Genomic DNA, 26,693 nt, shown 5'->3' on the forward strand with positions numbered 1-26,693 from the left:
GATATATATGTACAAATACTTCCCCAAAAGTCTTTATATGACAAATACCTGGGAAGGAAAAGATTGCATGATGATGTCTTCTGTTTCTTTTTATTTTTTATTTTTTTTATTTAGATGTCTTCTGTTTCTTTTTTTTAATTTTTTATTATGTTAATCCCCATACATTATATCATTAGTTTTAGATATAGTGTTCCATGATTCATTGTTTGTGCATAACACCCAGTGCTCCATGCAGAACGTGCCCTCCTCAATACCCATCACCAGGCTAACCCATCCTCCCACCCCCCTCCCCTCTAGAACCCTCAGTTTGTTTTTCAGAGTCCATCATCTCTCATGGTTCGTCCACCCCTCCGATTTCCCCCACTTCATTCTTCCCCTCCTGCTACCTTCTTCTTCTTCTTCTTCTTTTTTCCTTAACATATATTGCATTATTTGTTTCAGAGGTACAGATCTGAGAATCAACAGTCTTGCACAATTCACAGCGCTCACCATAGCACATACCCTCCCCAGTGTCTGTCACGCAGCCACCCCATCCCTCCCCCACCACTCCAGCAACCCTCAGTTTGTTTCCTGAGATTAAGAACTGACAGAATGGGAGAAGATATTTGCAAATGACATATCAGATCAAGGGCTAGTATCCAAAATCTATAAAGAACTCATCAAACTCAACACCCAAAGAACAAATGATCCAATCAAGAAATGGGCAGAAGACGTGAACAGACATTTCTGCAAAGAAGACATCCAAATGGCCAACAGACACATGAAAAAGTGCTCAATATCGGTCGGCATCAGGGAAATCCAAATCAAAACCTCAATGACATACCACCTCACACCAGTCAGAATGGCTAAAATTAACAAGTCAGGAAATGACAGATGTTGGCGGGGATGCGGAGAAAGGGGAACCCTCCTACACTGTTGGTGGGAATGCAAGCTGGTGCAGGCACTCTGGAAAACAGTATGGAGGTTCCTCAAAAAGTTGAAAATAGAGCTACCATATGATCCAGCAATTGCACTATTGGGTATTTACCCCAAAGATACAAAAGTAGGGAACCGAAAGGGTATGTGCACCCCGATGTTTACAGCAGCAATGTCCACAATAGCCAAACTGTGGAAAGAGCCAAGATGTCCATCGACAGATGAATGGCTAAAGAAGATGTGGTATATATATACAATGGAATATTATGCAGCCATCAAAAGGAATGAGATCTTGCCATTTGCAAGGACATGGATGGAACTGGAGGGTATTATGCTGAGCGAAATAAGTCAAACAGAGAAAGACATGTATCATATGACCTCACTGATAGATGTCTTCTGTTTCAATGAGCCCCTGCATTTGGTTTTATTGTGACAAAGAACTTTCTAGGAGGCTTGCCTTCCACTTCAGTGACTCTTATTTTCTCTGGAAAAATCTTTTATGTATCTCTATAGGTAGTTACAAATTTTTCTTGAGTGATGATGCTATGACAACAAGTTTTTCTTCTGAAATAATCAAACCTTTTGCTCATGATGCTGTGTCAGTACATTAACTCTCAATTATCTTGAACAGCAAAATGTCTTGGTCACATTTGTTGCCTGGATTTGAGGCATGCGAAGTTACTGCATTTAATTACAGATCTATGCGACCAAAAGTGTCTCTATCCGATAAAACAGCCCATCCCAATTCAAATTACCACTGATGATATTGGTCCTCTTCCCAAACTACTTGATGGTAGAGCTTAGCTGCTATATTTGAGGAAGTCATTAGGTATTGATGAATTTGAAAACACAGGTTTTGATTACTCATTTGGGAAAAGAAAAATCATTAAAGCAGAAAATCAAAATCAAATTGTCACAGATTCCCTGGCTTGAGAATATTTTTCTAATCAGTTTATGGGAAAAGTGTGACACAAGTTCCATTTAACTTAAGCTTTTGATTTTCTCTTCCAATCTAGATAGATTTCTTCCAAGGCCATATTGGATAATATGTAAGGTGATGAAGGGTAGCAAAATATGCCACCCTAAAATATGCTGCTTGGTATTGATTATTTTGACCTGAAGATGCTCAAAAAGAGCAAATGCAGGGAGAGGTTTTCTCTGAACTCCCCTTATCTGCTGTAAAGATAAATCCTCCAAAAGGAACTCAATTGTCAAATCCCCTCCCCAGAAATTTCATCAAGCAGAGAGGACTGACTCTTATCACAGGAGAAAAAGCTAGAAGTCCATACCACACCCAGATAAACTTTGTCACAAATGATCATACTTCCCAACTATTCTCTACGGGCCTACCTTTTCTAAAAATCATTTAGTCTCCCCTAAGAAGCCTACAACCTGCCTCCTCTTTTCCTATTCACATAGCATTTAGTCCTGAATTCTAAAGCCACCTCTCTTATTAATATGTCTTTGGCTACAGGGGTCTCAGCTAAGAACTTAGAAGGTTAGAAAAAATGTTTTTCCTCCCCTACATTGAAAATAGCAGCTATATTAAATGTGTAGAAACCAACTTCTAAGAAGCACAACTAAAGTGTTAGCAAATGATTTAATTCTTTAATTCAAAGCGAATGTAAAACACAATTGTATAAATGGCAGGTATCAGTTGGAGTCTTCTTTGTCAAATGGATACAAGAAATCTTGGTATGAATGTTTGCTTTAGTTTGCTTATTCTGTGATTTACCCAAACATAAATTAGTATTAAAAGACTTTCCATTTTTATATGGCAATTGAACCAAAATTTGGTAAGATTCCATTAGAGCCGAAGTATATTTTTAATACTAAAAATCAGGTATATTACATGTTAACAGATTACTTCTGATTATACTAAATAGTTTCTGAAAGAGACTTAATACCTTGCTGTTTGCATTATATGTGCTGCTGAAGTGAGCAATGCCTTGCTATTTTCACATATTTATACCAAGAAAAATTGGGTAATCAATACAATATTAAAAAGTCATGATAAAAGAGAAACACACTGCATATCAGAAAACAATATCCCTTCCACAAAAGCAAGATCATAGTTGGTACCTCATGTAATTTCTGAATATTTTTTTAGGTAGGCTCCACACCCACCATAGAGCCCAACACAGCGCTTGAACTCACAACCTTGAGATCAAGACCTGAGATCAAGAATTGGATGCTTAACTGACAGAATCAGTCAGGGACCCCAGTTTCTGAATAGTATTTTTTAAATAAATATTGGAATTAGTCAGTTCCATCATCTTTCTAATCTATCTTTCCCTATTAACTACGACTTCATCTTCCTGTTCAGGAATATATTTTGTATGTTGTCAAGACTTTCTTTTTCCATGAGATTTTCCATACCAGAAATTGTGCCATTAAGAAAATGAAGTTCTACATTTTCTAACCATGGCCCAATATTTTTCTGAGGAAAATACATACAGTAATTCTATGACTTCTGTCTCCCCCTGCCATGTGAGAATTCTGACAATACTGTATAGGAACTACAGGAACCTAGGTTGGCATGGGGAAATTTGAACCACGTTTACTTTCATCCAGCCTGCAGAAAGTGTATTTCCATATATGGAGAACAAAGGCAAGGTTTAATCTTTTAAGACAATTTTGTTTTATGTAGGTGCTCATTTGAATATGTTGATAGTGGGGTGCCTGCCTGGCTTAGTCCCAAGAGCTTGTGACTCCTAATCTCAGGGTCCTGAGTTCAAGCCTCATGTTGGGTGTAGAGTTCATTTAAATTAATAAAACTTAAAAAAAAGTTGAATGTATTGATAGTGAAGTGCTACTTAGTAATTCAAATATTTTCCTTTCCACTCCCTCCCTTCCTCTTCCAATCTTTACTCATAATCCTGACAAAAGAAATAGTTTACAGGAGCTGTTCTTTTATTTACCTTTTTATACCCACACAGGAAAAATATACATAATAACTGAATAATTTATGTCTCATTTTACAAACATAAATTTACTTGATTATTTTGTGCTCTACCTTAAACTTTCATAGAGTAATATCTTAAACCAAATATGTAGATTTAAGATAAAATAACATAGGAGCTTATATGGAAACATTAGTAAAATGCAGATAAACATATTCCTTTAAGAAAATCTTAGCCAAATAAATATAATAATTAGTGTTAAGCCTTCAAAATAGTTATCTTTGGGATGCTGATGCAATTAAAAACATTTTGGGAGCTTTTAAAACATTGCCTTCAGTAATTTTATGTGGCATGCTTTTAAATGTCCATTTTATAGCTATTCTTTATTTTTTTATCTTTAACCAAAAGAAGTATTAGCTAATTAGAGCATCAACTTTACTGGGCAGACATGGCTTCAAATGAATTTTGACTATCAAAATTAACCTTAATGAAAAAAAGGGCTGCCAATTTTGAGGATATTTAGAAGACTGTGCTATGAATTCTATGCCACCTGGAAAATATTATCTTACATGTATATAGTTTATAGTGATTATGAATACATTTTCTCATTTGAGCCTTATGACAATTATGAGAGATGGGAATCCCGATTTTGCAGATTAAAATACTGAGGGTTAGTGGAGTTATATGATTTGCCCAATATTACAGAGCACTGAACCTCAAGTTTAAACAGAAGGCCCAACTCTTCTCACTCCTAATTTAGCTCTCTAAGTACATCATATTGCTTTGCAATTCTACATATCCTGGGAAGCCTATAGATTTTTCTTATAACTTTATATGAAATTTATTTTAATATAAGTTGTAATAACATAATTATGCAGCTGCTCTATGAGGTAATTTTGATGAGAACATACACTTTAATGAAAATTAACGTTTGCTACTGAAAACATCCTTAACTTTGCCTTTGAATTCACACATTCAGATTAATACCTAAGCAGATGTAAAGCCTCAAATCATTATTTCCAAATTTCCGGACATCTGGTACTTTAAGAGTCACTGTATTAGAACAACCAATCCTTGATACCAGTATAAAATCTGGACACATTCAAAGGAAAATAAATAATAATTCACACTTTCCCTTAATGGCCATAATCTGCCATGAAATAAACCAAAAAATAAGGATTGCTTTTGTAGAATATAAAAGCCACACACCAATGGAAAAAGACTTGGTAATTATGCCTTCATACAGGGCTTTTGCTAAAAGCTATTTGCTTGGGAAACGAGAAAATGCTGTCAGAATCTCATTATCAATTGATTCCAGTTTCTTCTATCACATTCCAAATCCCACGAAAATTGGGTTAACTTATAATTGAATGACATGGGAAAAAGTTTACCTCCTATAACTAAAAAGATGTGCTGCTTCAGTCAAGCTTAGAAATAATATATTGTTCTAAAAATAAGGTTTCTGACTTAGAAGACATATGGTGAATCTTCATGAAATCAGGGAGAGAGGAGGAGTTGTCATGAAATGTGCTCCATTAGAATTGCCAGGGGGACAGACTGTACTTTCCTACTAACAAATGTCCCTTTTTAAATGTGGTTGTCCCTATATTTTCCTATTACATGAACAAGTCCTTTACTTGCCCCCTGTAAACATGTGAAATGCTTTTTAGTTCAAATTCCTAAAATTTGTGTTTCTATTTACTTATTAAAACTCAAAAGACATATTGTATACCCACTGCATAAAAAATGGAATTAAAAAAAAACATGCTAGAAAGGAGATAACAATTCCATCCTTCAGGGTAGAGAGGGGTTGATTTGGAAAAGGCTCCAAAGAGGAAGCTACATTTCAGTAAGGTCTTGGTGGATAAGAAGGGTACTAGACAAGAGAGAAGAGAAGCAAGACTTTGTTTTTTGATGCAACTAAAACAAAGTGTTTTAGGAAATGTCCAGAAATAGAGAGGTAAAACTAGATTGGGGTCAGGCTGTAAATTATTTCAAACACCATGCAAGAAATTTCAGTCTTTATGCTCTAGTCAGTCACAGCAGAGACTTCTGGTTTTATTTAAAATATCTTTTAAATGTTTGTTAAAGTAATACATGCACAAGATTTAATAATCAAGTAGTATAGAAGGATTTAAATGAGAAAACCATAGTCTTTTGCCCCTCTCTTATCTACTCCCATTTTATCATTTAAGCTGATTGTCACTATTAATAAATTTGCTAATTTAGGACATTATCCATGGACTTTGACACAATAGAACAGAATTTAACTAATTTATAGCATACCTCGACTGTTCATTCATTCCTCCCAATATGATTATTTTCAGCTCCTGTATAGCTTACCATTGTAACTTTAAGGAAGATATATAGATGTTTATTTTCTTTTCCATCAACTCCATAAAGTATCCCATGACTCTTTCCCATGTAAGATGAATATACCAGCACTTCCACTTTTCTCCTTTAGTTTTCTTCCCTCCTTGAAATCTACTTGATCCAAGATTAATAACAGCCACTTCTGCGGGTTTTTTCATTAATATTTGCTGAATATATCTTTTTCCATGCTTTTACTTTTCAACCTGCCTGTATCGCTATGTTTGGAGTTTCTGGTAGACAGCATATAGTAGGGCTATGTTTTTTAATTCACTCTGCAAATCTTTTCATTGGTGTGCTTAGACCATTTATATTTAAGGTAATTATGATATTGGAGCTTAAGTCTGCCATTTTAGTTTTGTTTTCTGTTTGTTCTGTTTTCATGTTTTCTTTTTCCTGTTTTCCTGTGGGTTACTTACATTTTAGAAACTCATATTATCAATAGTGTTTTTGAGTGTATATCTTGTATAGCTTTTTAGTGCTTGCTCTAGGTACTATATTATATATACATAACTTATTACAGACTACTGGTTTCATCATTTTACCATTTAAACTGAAGTTTTGAAACCTTACCTCTCTTTGTATGACTTTACTCTCCTCCACTTATACTATAATAATCTTATATATATCCTCTACCTACATTGAGAATTGTATCAGACAATGTTATAATTTTTGCTTCAAACATCAGCCATAATTTAGAAAACTCAAAAGGAAAAGGCAAGTTTATATTGTATTTACCCATATTTTTGCTTACCATGTTCTTGCTTCCTTCTGGATGTTTTCTTTTATCATTTCCTTTCTGTTTAGAGAACTTCCTTTAGCCATTCTTTTAGGGTAGATCTGCTGGCAAAAGTTCTTAGTTTTCTTTCATCTGAAGATATGTTCATTTATCCTTCATTCTTCAAGGATATTTTTGCTGAATACAGAATTCTGAATTCTGGGTTGACAGCCCTTTTAGCATTTGAAAAATGTTGTAACACTTCTTTCTGGACTCTACATTTCCTCCATTTTTGTACCTTTTATAAATATTTTTTATTGTGATAAAATAGACATAACAAAACTTACCACTTTAACCATTTTAAGTGTTAAATTCAGTGGCAGGGGCATTAAGTACATTCACAATGTTGTACAACTATCACCACTAAACATTTCTCAAACTTATCCATTAGAAAATCAACCCCCATACTTCCCTCCCCCAGCACCTAGTAAACACTATTCTGCTTTCTGTCTCTATGAATTTGCCTATTCTAGGTACCTCATATAGGTGGCATCATAATAGCAGTCCTTTTGTATCTGGCTTATTTGACTTAGCATAGTGTTTTCAAGGTTCATCCATGTTGTAGCATGTATCAGAACTCCAAATCTTTTTTTAAGGCTGAATAACATTCCATTGTATATATATGCCATATTTTGTTCATATATCCATCTGTTGATGAACATTTGGGTTGTTTCTACCTTTTGACTATTGTGAATAACTTTGCTGTGAATATTGGTATAGAAGTATCTGATTGAGTCTCTGCTTTCAATTTTTTGGGGTATATACTAGAACTGCCAAATCATATGATAATTCTATTTTTAATATTTTGAGGAACTACCAGACCATTTTCCACAATGGCTGTACCATTTCATATTCCCATTAGCAATGCACAAGAATTTTAATTTTTCCACATCCTCATCAATTCTTTTTTTTCATAGCCGCCTACCTACTGAGTGTGAAGTGGTATCCCATTGTGGTTTTCATGTGCACTCCCTTAATGATTAGTGATGGTGAGCATTTTTTCATTTGCTTTTTGGCCATTTGTTTATCTTCTTGGGAGAAATGTGCATTCAAGTCCTTTGCCCATTTATTTAGATAGACTTATTTTTTTTTTATTTTTAACTTGTAGGAGTTCTTTTTTATATTCTGTATATTAATTCCTTTTAAGATTTTATTTTTAAGTAATCTCCATGCCCAACGTGGGGCTCGAACTCACAACCCTAAGATCAAGAGCCACATGCTCTACCAGCTGAGCCAGCCAGGCACCCCTGGATATTAATTCCTGATCAGATATATGATTTGTAAACATTTTCTCCCATTCTGTAGGTTGTCTTACTTTTTTTATAATGTTCTTTAATGCATAAAAGTTTTTATCTATTTTTTTCTTTCATTGCCTGTGCTTTTGTTGTCATACATAAGAAATCATTGCCAAATTCAATGTCATGGAGAGTGTCTACAGCGTTTTCTTCTAAGAGTTTTATAGTTTTAGCTCTTACATCTATGTCTTTGATCCATTTTGTGTTAGTTTTCATATATAGTATAAGGTAAGGATCCATATTCATTTTCTTGCACGTGACTTTCTGGGGTTTTTGTTGTTGTTGCTGCTATTGTTTATTAATGTTTCTGTGGGGGAACAAGAACTTGGAGTTTCCAGGTAGCCATTTTGCTGACATCCTTCTGGACTCTGGTTTCTGATAAGAAATCATCTATCAAATTATTTTTCCCCTATGGGTAAGGTGTTGCCTCTGTCTGGCTGATTTTTTTTCCTTTGCCTTTAGTTTTCAAGAATTTGACCATAGCATGTCTTAGTGTGGATTTGTTTGGTTATCCTGTTTGGAATTCATTCAGCCTCTTGAATTTAAAGGTGTATGGTTTTTGCTATATTTGGAAAGTTTTTAGCCATCATTTCTTTGGGTCCTTTTTCAACCCTGCCCTCTTTCCCCCTCTCCTACAGGACTCCAATGACATGAATGTGGGATCTATTATTTTTGTACCACAGGTCCCTGAGGCTCTGGTTTTTTTTAATCTATTTCCTCTTTGTTGTTTAAATTTAGTAATTTCTATTATTCTATCTTCCAGTTCCCTGATTCTTTCCTCAGTTCCCTCCATTCTGCTACTTCATTTCTACATTTTTTATTATATTTTTCAGTTTTTAAATTTCATTTGTTTCTTTATGTCTTCTATTTCTTTGCTGACATTTTCTCATATTTTTGCATATGTTTCAAGTGTGTTTTAATTATTCATTTTTAGGATAGCTGCTTTAAAATCTTCATCAGATAATTCTAACATTTCTATCATCTTGTTGTTGGCTTCTACTGTCTTTTTTCATTCAGTTTGTTATCTTCCTGGTTTTTGGTATGACAAATGAATTTCATTTGAAATCTGAACATTTTGTGTATTATGTTATGAGTCTCTGGATCTTACATAAACCTTCTCTTTTAGTTGTGACACTGCTCGCTCAGAGGAAGCTGGGGTGCTGGCTTCTTTCTGTCCAGGATCCCTACTCAGTCTTGATTGACACATTAGAGTGGGGCTTCTCATTACTGCTGGGCCATGGTTGGAATTCTAATCTTCCTGCAGGCTTCTACTAATACCTACGAGGCTGGGAAGGCTAGGAGTTATTTCATTACTTAAGCACACTATTTGGTCTCTGCTGACATAATGAAGTAGGAGGTATTCTCATTATTATTGGATAGTGATCAAACTCTTTTGACTCTCCACAAGGACTTCTCTGACATCACTCCAGCAGGAAGGGGGACACTCTGTTACTGCTGGGTGGGGGTAGCAATCCAGGCTCCACTGACAATGGAAAAAGGGGGTGTTCATCACTGCCTGGCAAGGATGAGTGCCTCAGTTCCCACTTGGCCTTCTCTGACACCACCACTGGAGGGATATTGGAATGCCCTGCTACAGCCTAACAAAGTAGAAGTCTTAGCTCCCTACTTTGCCTTTGCTGGCATAGGTGGGGGTGGGGTCACAGTTTTTTCTGCAGTATTTGGCTAGAGCAGAGTTCTCAGTGTTTTCTACCTTGCTAGTCTGTCCCTTTCCTGATCACTTAGAGAGCAGGCTCTTCTCGGGACCTTTTTGTTTGTGCCTTTCATGTTTCCAGGGTGCTGGCTTCTTCAGCTCTGTGATACATGAGCAAAAAATTAAAAACCCAGAGAACTCACCAGCATGTCATTCCTTGGGTCTGAGTTCTCATGCTGGTTTGCTTTCTTCTTTTTCTTTCAAAGTCTTCTTATGTTGGTTTTATATATAATGTCCAGGGTTTTTAGTTTTATTTAGTGGGAGGAATAAGGAAAGGTACCACTATTTGATCTTTCTGGAAAAAGAAGTCCCCCTCCTTAATTTATAAATATGTATCAGATCATGTTTCTGGCCTCCTTGCAAGTCTTAATGGCTGTTCACTACACTCCAAGCTAGTTACCCCATAGACTTATAAGATCCTGTGTTCTCCAACTCCATCCTATTTCTCTGGCATCTTTTATGCCTTTGCCCAGTCACTATGTTTCAGCCATACTGATTTCCTTTCTGTTTCTCAATCACCTCGAATTCTTTACTGCCACAGGGACTTCACACATGATTTTTTCTCCTTTGAATGAGCTATTTCTGGTCTTTGCCTGCTTGTATTCTTTTTTTTTTTCCCAAAATAAAGATTTTATTTATTTATTTATTTATTTATTTATTTATTTATTTATTTATTTGAGAGAGGGCGAGAGCTCGAGTGGGCGGAGTGAGAAGGAGAAAACCTCCAGCAGACTCTGTGCTCAGTGCAGAGCCCCATGCAGGGCTCGATCTCATGACCCTGAGATATGACCTGAGCCGAAATCAAGAGTCAGATGCTCAACCTACTGAGCCACCCAGGCGCCCCAGCTTGTATTCTTCTATCTCAAGATTGTGTCTGAAAGTCACCTAGTCAGAGAAGTCTTCTCTGATCACCTTAAGGAATTTCCTCTCTCCCTCACCCCAACAATTCTCTATCAATACACCTTGTACATTTCATATCAGTACTTTTGATTATTTGCATTTATGCATTTATATATATTTACATATTTTGTTTGTTTACTAGTATAGTGTACATTTCCCACTATGTTGTAACTCTATAGAGTCAGGAGCCATATCCATTATATTCACTAGTTTATCCATGGGGCTTAGCCCATTATACAATATACAATAGTATATTACATTGCCATCTTATAATCTAGAAAGATGTTTCTTTGTTTGTTTATTTGGTATACATTCATATTTCCATATTGTGGAATATACCCAAAATACTTTTGTATGTCTCTGTCATTTAGCTAGCTACATTATATAAAAAAATATCTATTGGTATGCTTTGGTTTATAGGATTTGAAGACAGCAATCATGTTTTACTCAATTTTGTAATACTGCTTAGCACAGGGTACATATAAGGAGTAGATACTCTTTTTGAAAAATCAATAAATGATAGCTTGCATTGTGCTACAAAGTATTTGAAACAGTGCTGAAGAAAAACTAAAGAAACCAAAATATTTTCACTCCTTAGATCACCTAGATCACCAAAATCACCAAATTTCCTTTCAAAATGAAGAAAATGTCAAAAATAGTGACAAACTTACATGCCTTTCTCTCTTTCTGGATACAGTTCCTGGTCAGTGAAAATAAGTGATTTGTTCCACTTGGTATGAGCATCCTTAATATGCCAATTTTCCTAGAAGTAAACAAAACCATTTCAGAAAAAAAGACAAAATCTATGGAGAAAGAAAGCAATCTTCCTTTCCTACTCCCCATCTTTGTCTGTAGTCTGTCAGTTATTAACCAAGGATTAAACAATTTGTCTTCTACCTTAAACACTTTTTACATTAAAAAAATATGATCTATAGGGATGTACCAGTTAACCTACAAAGAGGACTTCTGAACTTATCCAGCACCAATTTTGCCAGTTCACATTTGCCACTAGCAAGTAAGACTGCCAAATGTTCAGAGAAAAATGAACCTAACATATGAAGGAATTCCCTAAAATCTAGGTGTTTTGTAAAAAAATAATGTCAAAGCTCAGAAGAAAGGATTTAGAGATCAGGGTTTTGTTTCTATCCTGCAACATTAATACAGAGTTTTATTAACTATGGGGTTAACTTAGGGAGCCCAAATAATTAGGGAAATGCAATCTCTTCCAATTTGAAATTGGGGTGCTGCCGCTGCTGCTGCTTTACTAGGCCAGGGCTGGACTGGCCTAGTTTATCCAGGCAGACGTTCAGCAGAGCGAGTATTTATGGACTTCCTAGATCAGATCTGTGCCAAGTGGTCAAGTAATACCTAAGCAGCAGCATGGTGGCAGCTGCTAGGATGGCTAATCACACTCCTATAGATGTAGTTGAAAACAACCCCAAATGGATTTAGATAATTTATTATTTACACAGACAGCAATGCAAGATCAGCATGGTCTCAACTCCACATGCCGCTAGTCCCAGGATGATACCAAACCGGACAGGCCAAATGATAGATGATACCAGTGGTGGGTTGCTCTGTCTTCAAGGAGCAAACTCTAAACTACAGCTGAACAGTTCTTTAGTCTGAAGCTGTACTTGAAGCTGAGGCCTCACTGGAACTAGGGTGGCAAATGAGAAATGGACTTGGGATAGCTCCTCACAAGACTGTGTTGCCATGTTCCAGGGAAGATCACAGGGCATTCTGCCAAGACATCTGTTATACTGAGGTTGAGTCTTGTCTACATGGCCTATGTAGAGATGTGCAAAATCACCAGAATGCCACGGCAAAACTGTTCTACAATCTCATGAGAGAAGGATTTCAAAGCTAGCCTAGTTTAAAAGGTGCTGTCATTCTGTAAGTGGCAAAAATATAATCACGTAAGAGTAGGGATCATCATTAGTGTCCAGGATTTCATCAGAAAGAGTAATGCAAGTGATGGTGGTAAATTGGAGAATCATAACCATTCATTGTAGAGCCATCTGAATAAGATACACACATAGGTGGGCTATGAGGAAGGATAGAAGAAAAATTGACTCATGAAAAAGTTAATGCCCTATATATCAAGCCCCACCATTCTGACATCCAGTTCTTTCACAGATCTTAATAAGGCCATTAAGGATATCCAAACTCACAAAACCAGCAGATTCTTCTCAGTTCTTACTGGGACAACATCATTTTTGTGCTTCCCACAGTTTTCCATGCCTTTCTACTTGAAATTCTTTTCTCACTGGCCTATCATATCACTGCATTCTCTTGGTTCTTGCCATAATTCACTGATTTTCTTTTTCTTCTGTGGGCCTCCTTCATGGGCATCTCATACTCTCCCTATCTCATTTATGTTGTTTTAGTAGTGACTTTCAAATCTTTCTCTTCAGTTCAAACTGAGTTTCACAATTGTATATGTGAATTCAGAAATTGTCTACTGGAAATCCCTTCTTGGCTGTCCACAGGCCTCTCATGTTTAGAATGTCCAATAAAGAACTAATATTTCAGATTACTTCTGCCTCCCAAATCTGCTGCTTCTATTTTATTTTAGGTGGAGAAGAAATAATTTATTCAGTCACCCAAGCTAGAATCTTTTTTTTTTTTTTTTTTTTAAAGATTTTATTTATTTATTTGACAGAGAGAGACACAGCGAGAGAGGGAACACAAGCAGGGGGAGTGGGAGAGGGAGAAGCAGGCCTCCCGCGGAGCAGGGAGCCCGATGCGGGGCTCGATCCCAGGACCCTGGGATCATGACCTGAGCCGAAGGCAGACGCTTAACGACTGAGCCACCCAGGCGCCCCCCCAAGCTAGAATCTTGGGAGTCATTTTTGATATTGCTCTTTTCCTAACCTCTTGTTTCTAATCAATCACCAAGCCCTGAATATTTATTAAATCCAGCCCCTTCTCTCCATCTGCACCTCTACTATTCTATTTCTGTCCCAAGACATCTATTCACTAGTCTATTGCCACATCCTCCAAATTGAACCCCCCATATTGTTCCTCTCAAATCTATGCTCTCCATGGCTTCCAGTCAATATAAAACATAAATATATAAATATGAGCAGTTCATTCCTGAAAATTCTTAGATGGTTCTATCTTTTTAAGTTATATATTAGTTTGAGTTTTTCCCCCTGATCTGGTTATTGTCTACCCCTCCCACTCTATCTACTGTCCCCTCTTGCTTTGCTTTTCAAATTTAGCCTTCCAGGTACCTCTACATAGTGCTCTGTAACTTTGTGCACACTGTCCTGCCTATAAGGTCTTTCCTGCATTTGTTTGGCTGCCATACTTTAAGACCTACAAGAGTCATTACCTCCTCCAAATAGTCTTCCCCTCAGTAATTAGGTACTCCTCTGCACAGAGTACTGGGCACATCTATCATTGCACTTATCACAATATCTTATTAAATTAACAGTGAATGTTTCTACTCCCCCTACCAGTCTATGAGAATCTTGGGTTATCAAACTAATTTTTCTAATCAAAGGATACAACTTAGGCCAGCATATTGATAGTGTTCAAAAAATTTTTGTTGAATACTTTTATATGCTCTTAATTAATGGCTCCAAAGTGCACCAGAAACTTCCCTGATGGGCTAGGGCTTAATGTGTTTAAAACAAAACAAAACAAAACAAAACAAAACAAAAACCTAGGTCTCCTAATCTAGGTGGGATCTGGGATTTTTATTAGACTATGATTAGTACAGCAGGGAAAACCTGGAAAGAGTCCTTAAAAAACCCTATTGGGATAACCTCAACTCAAGCCATTTTCTCTTTACCCAGAGATGATTGCTATGAATCTTGGTCTGCAAAGGACATGGCTTGATTTAATACAGTTTACCCTAGAGGCAGAACAGCAAAGAAAGAATTCTACTAATTTTATTATAGTCTCTGGGTGCTTCTCCCTGATAATCTAAAGGGAGGTTTGGCCCAGAGCAGCATGCTTATGGCCCCATTTACGTTTAAAGGTCTCTTCCTACTTGATTCTCTGACTATAGGAGGCATGTATAGATTTGTTATCTGGTGGTTAGTCATATCAGAGGCTTTGGTTCTTTACTCATAGCTGTTAGTTGAATTGCACTGCAAAAAAAAAAAAGAAAAAGAAAAAAGAAAGAAAACATTGTTCCAGAAATTTGCTGAGCCTTCTTTGGAGCAAGTTTCATACACTGTTCTTGAGAATAACTTGTATTTTGTTTTATCACTACCAGTCTTATCAGAATTGCCTAGCTAATTTTTCTGATCAAGGTATACAACTTGTGCCAGCATAGAACACCTGCTTTTGAAATTACAGTTAAAGGTCTGGGCAAAACTAAGTGAAAAAAAAGAGGGCCCCTATCCTTTCCTGTAGTTTAGAACATGGACTACCCTCATACCTGTTCTGTGTTGTCACTTCTCACTCATTATTCAAAAATGAAAGATAAGAGAAAAAAGTAATTTATGATAAAATATTACTCATTAAAAAAGAAATCTAAAAATTAAAGACAGCTATAGCAAAAACACAATCTAAGCAATCTGGGAAAATCACCAGAAAGGGCTCTCCAAGACATTTTGTCTAAATGTTAAATAACTAAAAACATTAAAATATGTCTGGCATGGCAGTATGAGGTCTGACTCAGAGCTAGCTTCTTAGTAAAAAGAAATGGGAAGTGACGATTAACGCCCCTATAAAATAACCCAGGTTGGAAAATGTGGAGGTTAGAGATATTCAGCTTATAGCTTCAGAAGAAACATTCACATTATTTACTCCTGTCTATGGCCCTAAAGAGACAAAGACTTGAAGATCTTTCCAGGGGAAGTCTTCCTCCTTATCTGACTCAAACCCTAAGAGTCAGAACCATTAATCACCTAGATTCCAGTCAGAGGACCTTTGTAAATTCCACATCTCAAGTACTTAGACTCATTACATATACTATAAAATTTTAACTGAAAATATTTTGGTTAAGAGATTTTAATTTTTTATTGAAATCTAGAGGGAGAAGAATAAAAAGGCAAAACTATAACAATTTGATTAAAAGATCATTTAAAATGATCTGTTTGGATATGGTTGCAAACAACTCACAAGTTTTAGGTCTCCAATTAACTTAATTAACTTAGTATTTACCCTCTGCCTGCTTCCAAAAAGAATCCAAGTTTATTTCCAAAGAATCAGTTTGGCTTTTATATCTAGGCTGTTGAAGTATGTATGATTTATCATTTAGTACATTATGTTTTGATGTATATTTTATGACAACATACCTTTTCCCCTAATCTTTGGGATTGTGTTGTGCATTAAGAGAAGGCAAAGTTAGGCTGCCACAGTTTGTATGTAATCACGTTATATTATGCTTACAAACATGGGGCAAGACATTAACATTTTGAACAATAGGCAGAAGAATATAAAAGCTAGTTTATTTGGAAAGAAAAGTGCAGGAAAGATTTAGCTGAGTCATTTGGAGTTAAGAATAAAAGGGAGAAGGCAATGATGATTTAATCCTTTTTCTTCTCTCTCTATTAAGGATATTTGAGTGAACAGCCAGTTATGCTCTGAACTAATTAAATGAAATAATGAATGCCTATTACATTGTCAAAATCAAAGGCAAATTTTTTATTTTTTGTATGTTTTGTAGGGGAAACCTCAAAGAGGAGAACTTAGGTCAAATACCTAAGGCCTTGGTGAACTCTGTAAGATAGTATAAGTTCACACCAACATTTTGGTTCAGTCATTCTTAGCTCTTAGAATTATTTTAGTTATCTCAGGTGATTAGACTAAATAAATTCCTTACTGTAACATAAATAGGAGAATATGTACAACTTAGTTCTGATGTAGGGTCTTCCTTAAAATCCTCTCTCCTTGGGATCTTTTTCCTTCATCTTTTTTGGAACCAACCTTTTCATGAAATGTGTATCTTTTTAATTTTACTGTAGCCTGATCTTTGGCATTTGTTTTGATTGATATTTTATTCATCATGCAAACAATATCTCCCTCTAAACTTGCTTGCAATATATAGTCTGGTTGCTTGTCATGCAAGCCCAGTCAGAATATGCAGTTTGATGTTTCAGCCAAATTTGGTCACTTCCTACATTCTCACAGTTGCTGGTCAAACACTTATGGTGACTGTCAGACTCCTTTGTAGTTAACTTTCTGATGAGGCATACTGAGTTAACCTTCAATGGACCTTCCCCTTCCAAAGTACTGTAATATATAAATAAATAAAGTATTATTTTACAATACAGTTATAAATCTTCTTACTATTCTTCAAAGCTCATATTCTGAAATCACCTTAACTTGGTATTACAATCATGCATCATGACCTCAAATTACTTACCCTCTTTAAGCCTTATTTGTTAGTTTTTTCAACATTTATTGAATAATGTGTAATAGGCTCTGGGAATAGGAAGTGAATGTGATAGCCAAGGTTTTCTCATCTGTAAAATGTGGCTAATGACAGAGCTGTTTTGAGGATAAAATGTATGTAACATACTTAGCATATTGCTCAATAAATGTTCATTGTTATTAGCAGTATTATTTTGATAAAGTTACTTTTAACATCTCCCTATGACTGTAACCTCTAATGATTCACAATGGATTTGCATTCACTCCATTTCTGAACATAAAAGCTACTCTATAAATTACTGATGCTAAAAATTATCTTTTCTAGAAAAAAAACTGATGCAATGTTCTGAAACTCCTTTGGAATGTAAGCACCCCAAAATGCCTTTCACACCTGATTATCTAAAAATAACTGTAAATAACAACCATGATCTGGATTGTGAATGAAAGGTGCTATACCGGTACCCTCTGAACCTAGACTTGTCTAAATAATCTAAATTTCTTCCCGTGTACTTTTAAGTTTGGATTAGAAAAATAAACAAGCGTACACACGGGCCATCTTAAGTTTTACTTGGTTTGTATCACTAGCCTGAAAACATCAAAATATTTTAACTACTGTGGTTTTAGTTCTTTTTAGGTGTGGTGGGGGATGGATGTCAACTTAAGTCAGTTGAGAAAAGTGGCGATTCTGCAGCTCATGCGATACAACTAGAGAAAATGGGTCACTGCAGGAACTGGCAAAACCAATTGACATTATTGAAATGGTTACAGAAATAAAGAGTTTCTCTTTTACTCAACGGGGCTATTTAAGAATGACAAAGAGAAAACATCTTTAATGGTGGTAGAGAGTTTGCATCTATACTTTCTAGGATTATTTGTCATTTAAAGTGAAGTCTCATTAGGCAAACTGTCTTTTACTAAGGGTTGCACAGTAGCCTTTGTAAGATTTCTGAAGAACCTGAGTTTTGACGAATCATGTTTACAATTTATCACTCATTTTAAATCCCAGTGTTACCCCTCAGTTCTTATATAAGATTATCTGAAAACAAAAGGACATCCCCTAAAATAGGTACTGGACACTCTCGGCTTTGAAGGAGTTGGCCGAAAACCCGACACTGAGCCCTTCAAAAGGCACGTGGGGCCGAACCTGTCTCGGTATCACCACGACCAGCCCTGCAGGTTCCACGCCTGACTTCCCAGGCCCGGGGCACCACCAGGGGCGGTCCGACAGCACGGGCCCTCCTGCCTCGTCATCGCTGCGTTTCTGGCTGGCGGAGCCGGTTCTCATCCGCGGCATTCCACGCCCCCGTCTCCGCAGGCGTGCACGGGGCTCGGGAATCACCTCGGAAGCCCACTCAGCCGCAGGGAGGGCGTGAGCGAGGAAAGCCCGGGCTCTCGCTGTAACCCCCGCGCTCGGCGGTGTCCCCCTCCCCTTGACGGCGGGGCCATAGGTACCTCCTCAGCCGCCTGAGCATTCAGCGTTCAACTGGTGGGCGGCCCGTCCCGCAGCCGCCACGTCCGCTCAGAGGCCCCACCGAGCAGCCGGCAACTGACTGACTGACCCTGGGGCAGGGACTCGCGCCGACACCGCTGCGCACGCGCTCCTAGCGCGCCTCTATCCCGGGGCGGCTCGCCGGGCGGGAACGCGAATCTGTGAGCCACTCGCACCTGCCTGACTGACAGGCAGACCCCGGGCTCGGGCCTCGTGCCGGAGCGCGCACGCGCCTCGCGCGCCTGCCGTCGGCCCCGGGGGCGGGACCGCGCGGCGGCGAGCGGGCGGGGGGCTTGTGGCGCGCGCGCCCCGCACCCCAGGGCTGCGGAGAGATATTTTGGGTGGCAGGAGGCCCCTCGTCATTTCCGCCGGGCAGCTTGTGGTGCCCCGAGCTTCACTCCCGCGCGCGAGGCGAGCGGGCAAGTTGGTTGCGGGCTTGCGGCCGCGGCTTCTTTTCTCAGCTCCTCGACCCTCGGCAGTGCAAGCCGTGAACTGAAGCCCTGGAGGGACGGAGACCGGAGCGGAGCGGCGGAGCAACAGCTGCAGCAGCAGCCTCTGCGGGGAGCGTGCAGAGAGTCCGCACAGAGCCGCGACCCCAGAGCGTTTCTTTCCCCGTCGCCGCTCCCGCCGCTGCTGTTCGCCGTTTGCTAAGAGACATTGCAGCCGCGAGACCCGACACACAAAAGCCGTCTTCTTGCCACCCGCCCAGCGAGGCAGCGGCCAGCAAGGGACCCCACCTGAGGGCGGCTCGGGCTACCGAGTTCGTTTTGTTTCTGATCTCCGCGCCCCGCGCGGTAGCGACCCCGTGTCCATGGCTCTGATCATGGAACCCGTGAGCAAATGGTCTCCGAGTCAAGTAGTGGACTGGATGAAAGGTAATGCCCGCTGTGTAGAGGGCGAGGCGGTCCTGGGGCGCCGGGGTACTGGCGCGCGAGAGGGAAGGGGCGCCTACTGCGGCCGAGCCCGCCATCGGGGCTTCCACTGGCTGATCGTGGTGCGCTGGGGGGGAGGCGGAGGTCCTCCGGGGCAGGCTGGGGCTCGGGATCCCGATCTCCTATTGTCTTCAGTGGTGGCTCCCCAGTTAGAGAGGGGCGCGGAGAGCGCGGGTGTTGCCGGCGCTACCGGATAGGGTTAGAAGGCGGGCCGCGGAATCCCAGTACCTCTCGCCTCCTCCCCGCTCCTCACGGCGCCCCTAGGCCGAGAGGACGTGGCGACCCTTGTCTCTCCCCTCAGGGAGGAGCCCCCAGGGACCTGCTCCTTTGCTCGTTCCTTCCCGGGCCCCTTTGTTCCTGGGAAACCTAACGCCCCCTCGGTGGCCGCCCCTGCCAGGTGCCTTTTCCAGCGCCAACTCTCCCTACAACTTTTAAGCCCATATAATGGGGTCAGGACGCGGCTGCCCGGGTTTGAGTCGGGCGAACTCCCCCAGTTTGGGCTGAGGATGCTCGGGGGATGCGCTACTTTGGGGGAGAGAAAAACATGCTTCCCCTGGGACAGCATCCGCGCTGGTATCTGCGGGCTCCCTCCTGCGCAAACCCCTGTTCCCCCCACCCCCCACCCCCCACGTCCTTTGCCTCTTCCTCTTCTCGCTGGTCGAGGCTTTGGATCTCATGGTTTTTTATTGGGGGCTCGACGCCAGGTGTAAGGTGATGCGCATTCAAGTGCCCCCTCATTTCTTCCATCTTGAAGGCTCGCCCCTTTTTTTCCCTGGCAATTTCTAATAAGCACAGTTGTAGATACTCGCCCTCCTAGTCTCAAACGTGGGCTTTTTCTTTAGTCCCTGGGCTTTCCTGCCTCACTATCTCCCTCTATTGTCTGAGTTAAGGGGCTTGTAGAGGATTCCCCCCACCCCATGACCACTGCCTCCCCCATCACCAAGATTCCTAAGATTTGGGGAATGCCAACAGGGATGGATGGGATGAAATAAAGGATTCCTGGCCACGCTTGGGAGATGTTAGAGCTTTGCTTGTGGTTATTCCTAGGCACAAACTCTAGGTAGATTAGTCAGGAGCCAAAGGCTTATCATTTGTGAAAATGCGTGTTGCGGAGATGAGGGAGCCCCTTTTGGGGGCTTGCTTAGCAGGCAGACTTTCTAAGCTCCAGGTACTTTAGAACGAAAGGTGGGGTGATTGGAAGTGATTAAGAGTGATAGAGAGAAACTCAATTTTGTTTCCTCCTTTTCTGAACCTTTTCGGCCTCTTGCTTATTCTTACGGATTTTTCTTTATACATTTGCTTTCCTTTTATTCCCTTACTGGCCCCTTTATTTCTCATTTAATTAGTTTTTTTCTTTTCTAATATGTGAAAAGTGCTTCGTAACTGCAAATCACAGTACACATGAGAGTGTATTGAATTAAGTAGAATTAATTATCAACTGCTCCCCTGTGTGTGGTGCGTTGTGCTAAGGTGCCATGGGTGCCATGACTAAGACAAAGTCCTGCAGTGGCTCATTTTTTCTGTTTCTTCTCTTCATATTGGCTATTGAAATTACGCTTTCCTAGATTCCCACTAACCCCCACCCCCTTTGGATTGTCAGAAACAAACATCTGTCTTCTCTGTTTCTCAGTCATGGAAGAAAGAGCCAGGCGGTGCGCAAAAAGCAAGAATGCTTAATTAAAAAACCCTTTCTTTGAATTTGCGTAAAAGGTTACTTTGGTTTGAGTCTGTTACTGAAATACTCAACAGAAAGCTTTCTTGGCTCCATGGGAGTCTGATTACCTTCACAAATTCCCATGATGCTTGTAATGAGTGATGCATACTCCATCTTCTTCACCTCCACCCTCCCAGTATAATCTTGCAGTTTCTTCTTTCTCTACAGTTTAGGTCTACTGAAGCAAGTAGAACATACGACACATATATTCTGACACACATTATTAGATTTCCAGTATAGTAGTCCTTTAAAAATCTTTCCAGCCCTTTAAAAATCTCTCCAGCCTAAAATGCAGCATCTTTGAAGTTGAGCTAACATTGTTAGCTGTGATTTTAAATGATTGTTACGTGTAAGTTGAATAACTTATTTTCATACCTGTTGGTGATTCATGTTAGAGCTATTTGAAAAGATCAAGCAAGTAGCCAAGATAGAATTTGTATATTTTTGTACACATTAGAAGAGAAAAACTGATGTCATTATCTGGATATTTCAAATCCCAAACTGCTTACTGCTGAAATTTCTATAATCTTCATATAAATTTAATTTATGATAGTAACAGAAAACAAGATTTTAAAGAACAGTTGGACAAAATGAACATTTCCTCAACTTGTATTATACTGTTACCTTAATTAATTTTTCATCCCTACTCCTTTCCCCAAATAAACTTTACAAGTAAACACATTAGAAAGAAAAAAAAAACTTCTCACCCTTTCCTCAGATGCAGTAATGTTTAAAAGTCAACTAATTGAGGCTGTAGCTTTGGAATGGCCAAACTTCCTTTGGTGTTGTATAATGTATAGTGTTATAAAGGCAGTAACAAAGAATGAACAAGACTTTTGAACAACTGCAACATTGTGGGAGTTCTTCAAAGCATGCTCCTAATGTGACCGTTTCATCATCCTTAACATTTAAAGTATATAGCATATGCTTTCAGCTAGTCACAATCATAAATAGTTATAACTCTGTTTAGTAAGGTACATGCTTTATGCTCTTTCTAGGGTGTTTTTCTCTTCACTAAACAGAAAAGGAAACATTAAGCATATAAAAATAGCATGGCCATATATTTGTGCTTCCAGACAATTTATATAAGTGGTATAGAAATTCAGCAGAGAAGGAGATGAAGGAAAAAAAAGGGCTGATGAGATTATTAAGCTTTTTTAACATATATTCAAAACTGTTTATGAAGGACCATTTATACATTGCAATTCATTTTGATCTTTTTTACTAAAATGTATTTGAGGGAGGCAAATTTAAATTTATGTATTAATTATTAGTAAAGATATAAGGAAACACTTGCATTTTTTTCTCACCACCAACACCACTACTTGTAAAATCCAATACTCAATGAATTTTCTTCTAACAGTAAAAAATTGATGTGACACAGTGTCAGTGTTAGTTCCAATAAATATATGGACTCCTCATGAGTCAGTAAAATAAGCAGTTACATTCCAGATATCTTGATAGTACTTCAGGCTATTTGGAAATAATAGAACTTCAAAATTAATTTTATAAAAATATTTTTTGAGAAAATCAAATACACATCATTTAGCATTTGAAACAGCCTTTTTTTCAGTGAGAAATTGCATTCAATCCTCGTAGTTTTGACAAAATTATAAAATGTAAACCTTTTTAGAGTAAAAGCAAAGCCTTTATTAGAGAAAGCTGTAGGTAGAAAAGTAGGCCAATAACGGTTTCTGATTTTTGCTCAGTGTATTACTCTAAAATACATCATATCTCGGCTCTTACCTATTCACTTGCAGGGCCTATAGAAACACTTCATAATCTACAGTTGTTTGAGTTTACTTTTTTGCCCACTGAAATAAAGCAAAAATGTCTGAACACTTCAGGCCCCTATTATTAATTTCAGTATTAATTTTCCTTGTCCGTGTCACACCCAATAATTCCAGTTTTCTTCTCACAGTTTTTCCAACTTTGAAACTCCTCCAAAATATCCATATGACTAAAATAAAGTTATTTTCTGTGGCTAACTCCCTTCATGACATTTTTTCCAGTGATCTTTAATCCCTTCCCTGATCAAATAAAATGAATTATTATTTTCAGAGTCACCAACAGGCCCTGCTTTGCTGGTCTTCTCTTATGGTCTCTGTGACTTAGCTCTTTCTACCCATAGTATGAGTCCTAAAATCTAAATTTTTAAGATAGTCTTTTCTCAAACCATCCAACAATTAACTGCACTGCTCTTTTCTGTTTACTATAAACCATTTTCTTTGAAAACCATTCACTGACTTCTACTTTCTGTCCTGATGACTCAGCCATCTTGAGGATAGAAAATGAAATACATTATTTTAGGTACAAAAAAACAAAGATAAAGCCATCACTTCGCATACAACCCTACAAAAGAGGAAAATGCAGTTATGAAATAAGGTCTATTTATTATAAGAGTTAAATGCTACAGAGGAGAATGTATCTGATAAGATACAGAAATTTTGACAGGCACAGTGCTCTCTAATAGTTTTACCCCTTTCATAGGACCTAGAGCTGAGGTTGAAATTTATTTTATTAAGATGAAGGAAAATGTCAAATTTTTGAATTAAACTATCTTAGGAAAAATTTTCTGGCAGAAACTTGAGAAGTATGCATTGTAAAAAATATGTTAAACTTACATGATCAAACTAGTCCTATCATTTTTGAAAAATTAGTTGCTTTCCTCAATTGCAGTATGACTAGATAGTCACCAGCAATCACCTACTCTCGATTTGACATTTTTTGAAACTCAATACTTGTCATTTCACACAAAGAAGAAATTCACCTTTTCTGTATGTAGAGTTTACAGGAAAATATCATTTTATTTATACTGTCATTAACATTTACTCCTTAAGGTAACACTCATGATTTAGTACAGATTAGGAAAAAAGAGTCTACTTATGTAGATACATTCTGGTGCTTAGAGATTGTTTACTCCATACTTCTACATGGAAGGGGCTTTAATGGATTATTTTAAATAAATTATTCTCTGCTTTGGGGAAATTAGTCTCTGTAAGGGATGGCAGTGACATTGAGAAACCTAAGCCAAAACAGACAGGTGCCAACTAGAACATTTGCTAAATTTAAAAAATGTTTGCATTATGTGTACAAGCACCAGTGGAAAGACAAGATGATGCTTTTAATCAGTCAGGAAGGAATCCATGGAGAAGGTGGGGTTTTAGCAACTTTTTATGCAATTTATTTAACTAAGGCATATTCTAAGATGGATGTAGTCTAAATATAAAGGCACAGCAAGAGACTTCGGAGTTGAGATGGGGTGATTAACCAGAATGGTTGTGTCTAGGTTTGTCTGGTTGAAGGAGAGAGGTGGGTAGTAGAGGGAAAATGGAGGAGCCATGAGTAGGTGGCACAAAAGTACAAGAACAAATCTGCATTTCACAAAGACAATAAAACTCTCATCATGTCCTAAGTTTAAATAAATACCACATTATAAAACTTTGGCTGCCAAAAATAAGCCCACAAAGAATGTGTATTGAATTAGTACAGCTGTTTCAAATCTGTTTCTCAGGAATAATTTGGAAATAATGTTAAAGTGAGTTATTTTGAAGATTAATTACATCATTAACATTATGTTTTTGGATATTTAGAATTTTACTCATCCAAATTCTTATATGAAGAATGAAGATAGGCTTTTAAATATTGCTATTGTTCTTAAAACAATGATAAATTATCATTTTTCATGTATAGCAGAGTGGGACTTAAATTTGTTCTTAATGACTTTTAGCTCTCTATGTGACTTCCCTACAGCACCTCAACACATAAGGTTTATTGTGAAAGATGAAGGATTAGTTTCTATAAAGAGTACTAGAAGGATGGATCATCTGTACTTTAAGAGAGGGAAGGGAGAGTAAGTAATTTGGAAAAAAAATATAGCCTAAGCTTTTTATTTTTTAAGATTTTGTCATAGTTTAGTGTCTGGCTAAAGAAAAGCAAATGTAATCTTCACTGCAGGATCATTGTGTTGAATAACATTCAGTGAGTGAATTCACAGTTTTCATGCATAGCATGGGCTTGTGTTCCCCAAAATGGAACATTTCTGTGGTTGTGGGAGCTAAATGATCAAAAGAAGACAAAGAGTTGATTTTAGCTAAGTATTGTAAAACATTGTTTTTGCATTAAAACAAACCTGGATGTTAAATTCATGGTGTAGAAAGCAAAATTGGCATGATGTTAAAGATGAGACCAGAGGCTTAACAGGAATTTTAGGCTTGCAGCAAGCTGTTTCAAGCTGCGTTTCCTAGACCTTCCAGGGTTATGAGTAAACTTCGTTCAGCAATTATGGATACATCAGTGGAATAATTTGAGAAGTGCTGGTTTGGGTTTAGAAAATGTAAAATTAATGTACTTTACTTCCTCTTTTTCTTCTATTGCAAAGGACAAAATATCTTTTCAGTCAAGGTCATGATAATTTTAGCATCTTTCTTTTTGTTTATTTTTTGGGTGTTTTTTGGGGGGGGATCCATAAACCTATAATCAGGATAAATTTCTTAGGAATGTTTCTCATCTGATCCTATCCTCTCACTTCTCACCCCCATCAGTTTAAAAAATTTAGTGGCTTCTCATTGTTTTTAGGATGAAGATAAAAGTTCTTAATATGGCTTTTAAGACCATTGAAGGTTTGGCTATTGCCTTTGAAATAACCCTTATTCCTAGCACCAGTTACACTGGCCTTTCAATCTTGTTTGCATACCACTGGGCCTCTGCACTTAATACAGTTTCTCTTGCTTTTTTCTTCACCCAGTTAAGTCCTACTCATCCATCATATCTCAAGCCTCCCCTTCTATGCCTCAGAAAAGCCTTCTCCATTCCCCAGGTCACATCAAATCCTCAGTTGTGTGCTCTCCAGGTACCATTTGTATCTTCGTTCCATATGCCAGTTTTATTTTTACATTAATTTCTATGGTTATTTGTTGAGGTCAGGGACCTCATCTTATTTGCATAACAAGGCATAAGAAAGTATCTGGTAAAAAGTAAGCACTCAGGAAATATTTGTTGAAGGAAGGAATACATAAATATCACAAATTACTGGTCTGTCAGCAAATCTGCTTTCCTAAATGAAAATGCATGTAAAGTCCCTTATAATGCTCTAATGGATACTTCAATGCCAAGTTGTATATTATGTGCCAGAATACAGTAGAAGTGGGGTTGCTTTAATTCATAGTTGTATCGCTCTAGTCAATTCAATGACCTAAATCATGGTTTAGATTCATTTCATTAAGAAATGTGAATAATTTCAATGTATCTACAACACTTCTGTGTTTAAGCTATAAATATTATTTGCTGATATCACATTATTAATAGGCCGACACAATAGGCAAACATTACTTAAAAATTAAAACATACC

The 26,693-nt window shown here is 38.1% G+C and overlaps 1 protein-coding gene and 1 long non-coding RNA gene across 5 annotated transcripts in view; one reads left to right on the forward strand and one right to left on the reverse strand.

Moving 5' to 3' along the window:
- LOC135361910 (uncharacterized) overlaps positions 1 to 18,842 on the reverse strand; it is a 172,927-nt gene extending 154,085 nt beyond the window's left edge. Inside the window, exons 1-2 of the long non-coding RNA XR_010406057.1 lie at positions 18,661 to 18,842; positions 11,544 to 11,635 (exon numbers count right to left, since the gene is read on the reverse strand). This is a non-coding gene — a long non-coding RNA (uncharacterized LOC135361910). The remainder of the gene's footprint in view (positions 1 to 11,543; positions 11,636 to 18,660) is intronic.
- Positions 18,843 to 18,875: 33 nt separating this feature from the next.
- The window catches only part of CNKSR2 (connector enhancer of kinase suppressor of Ras 2), a 275,032-nt gene continuing 267,214 nt past the window's right edge, over positions 18,876 to 26,693 (forward strand). The window contains exon 1 of one of the 4 annotated variants that reach the window (XM_045875847.3): positions 18,876 to 19,572. In XM_045875847.3, coding sequence (XP_045731803.1) covers positions 19,509 to 19,572 — 64 coding nt within the window. In that variant the 5' untranslated portion in view covers positions 18,876 to 19,508. The remainder of the gene's footprint in view (positions 19,573 to 26,693) is intronic. The other 3 variants (XM_045875864.3, XM_045875838.3, XM_045875855.3) reach the window with 3 other exon arrangements.

The sequence above is a fragment of the Mirounga angustirostris genome, unplaced genomic scaffold, assembly GCF_029215605.1.
Source record: "Mirounga angustirostris isolate CCGP_5_RB_7025 unplaced genomic scaffold, mMirAng1.0.hap1 SCAF_11, whole genome shotgun sequence".
NCBI lineage: Eukaryota > Metazoa > Chordata > Mammalia > Carnivora > Phocidae > Mirounga > Mirounga angustirostris.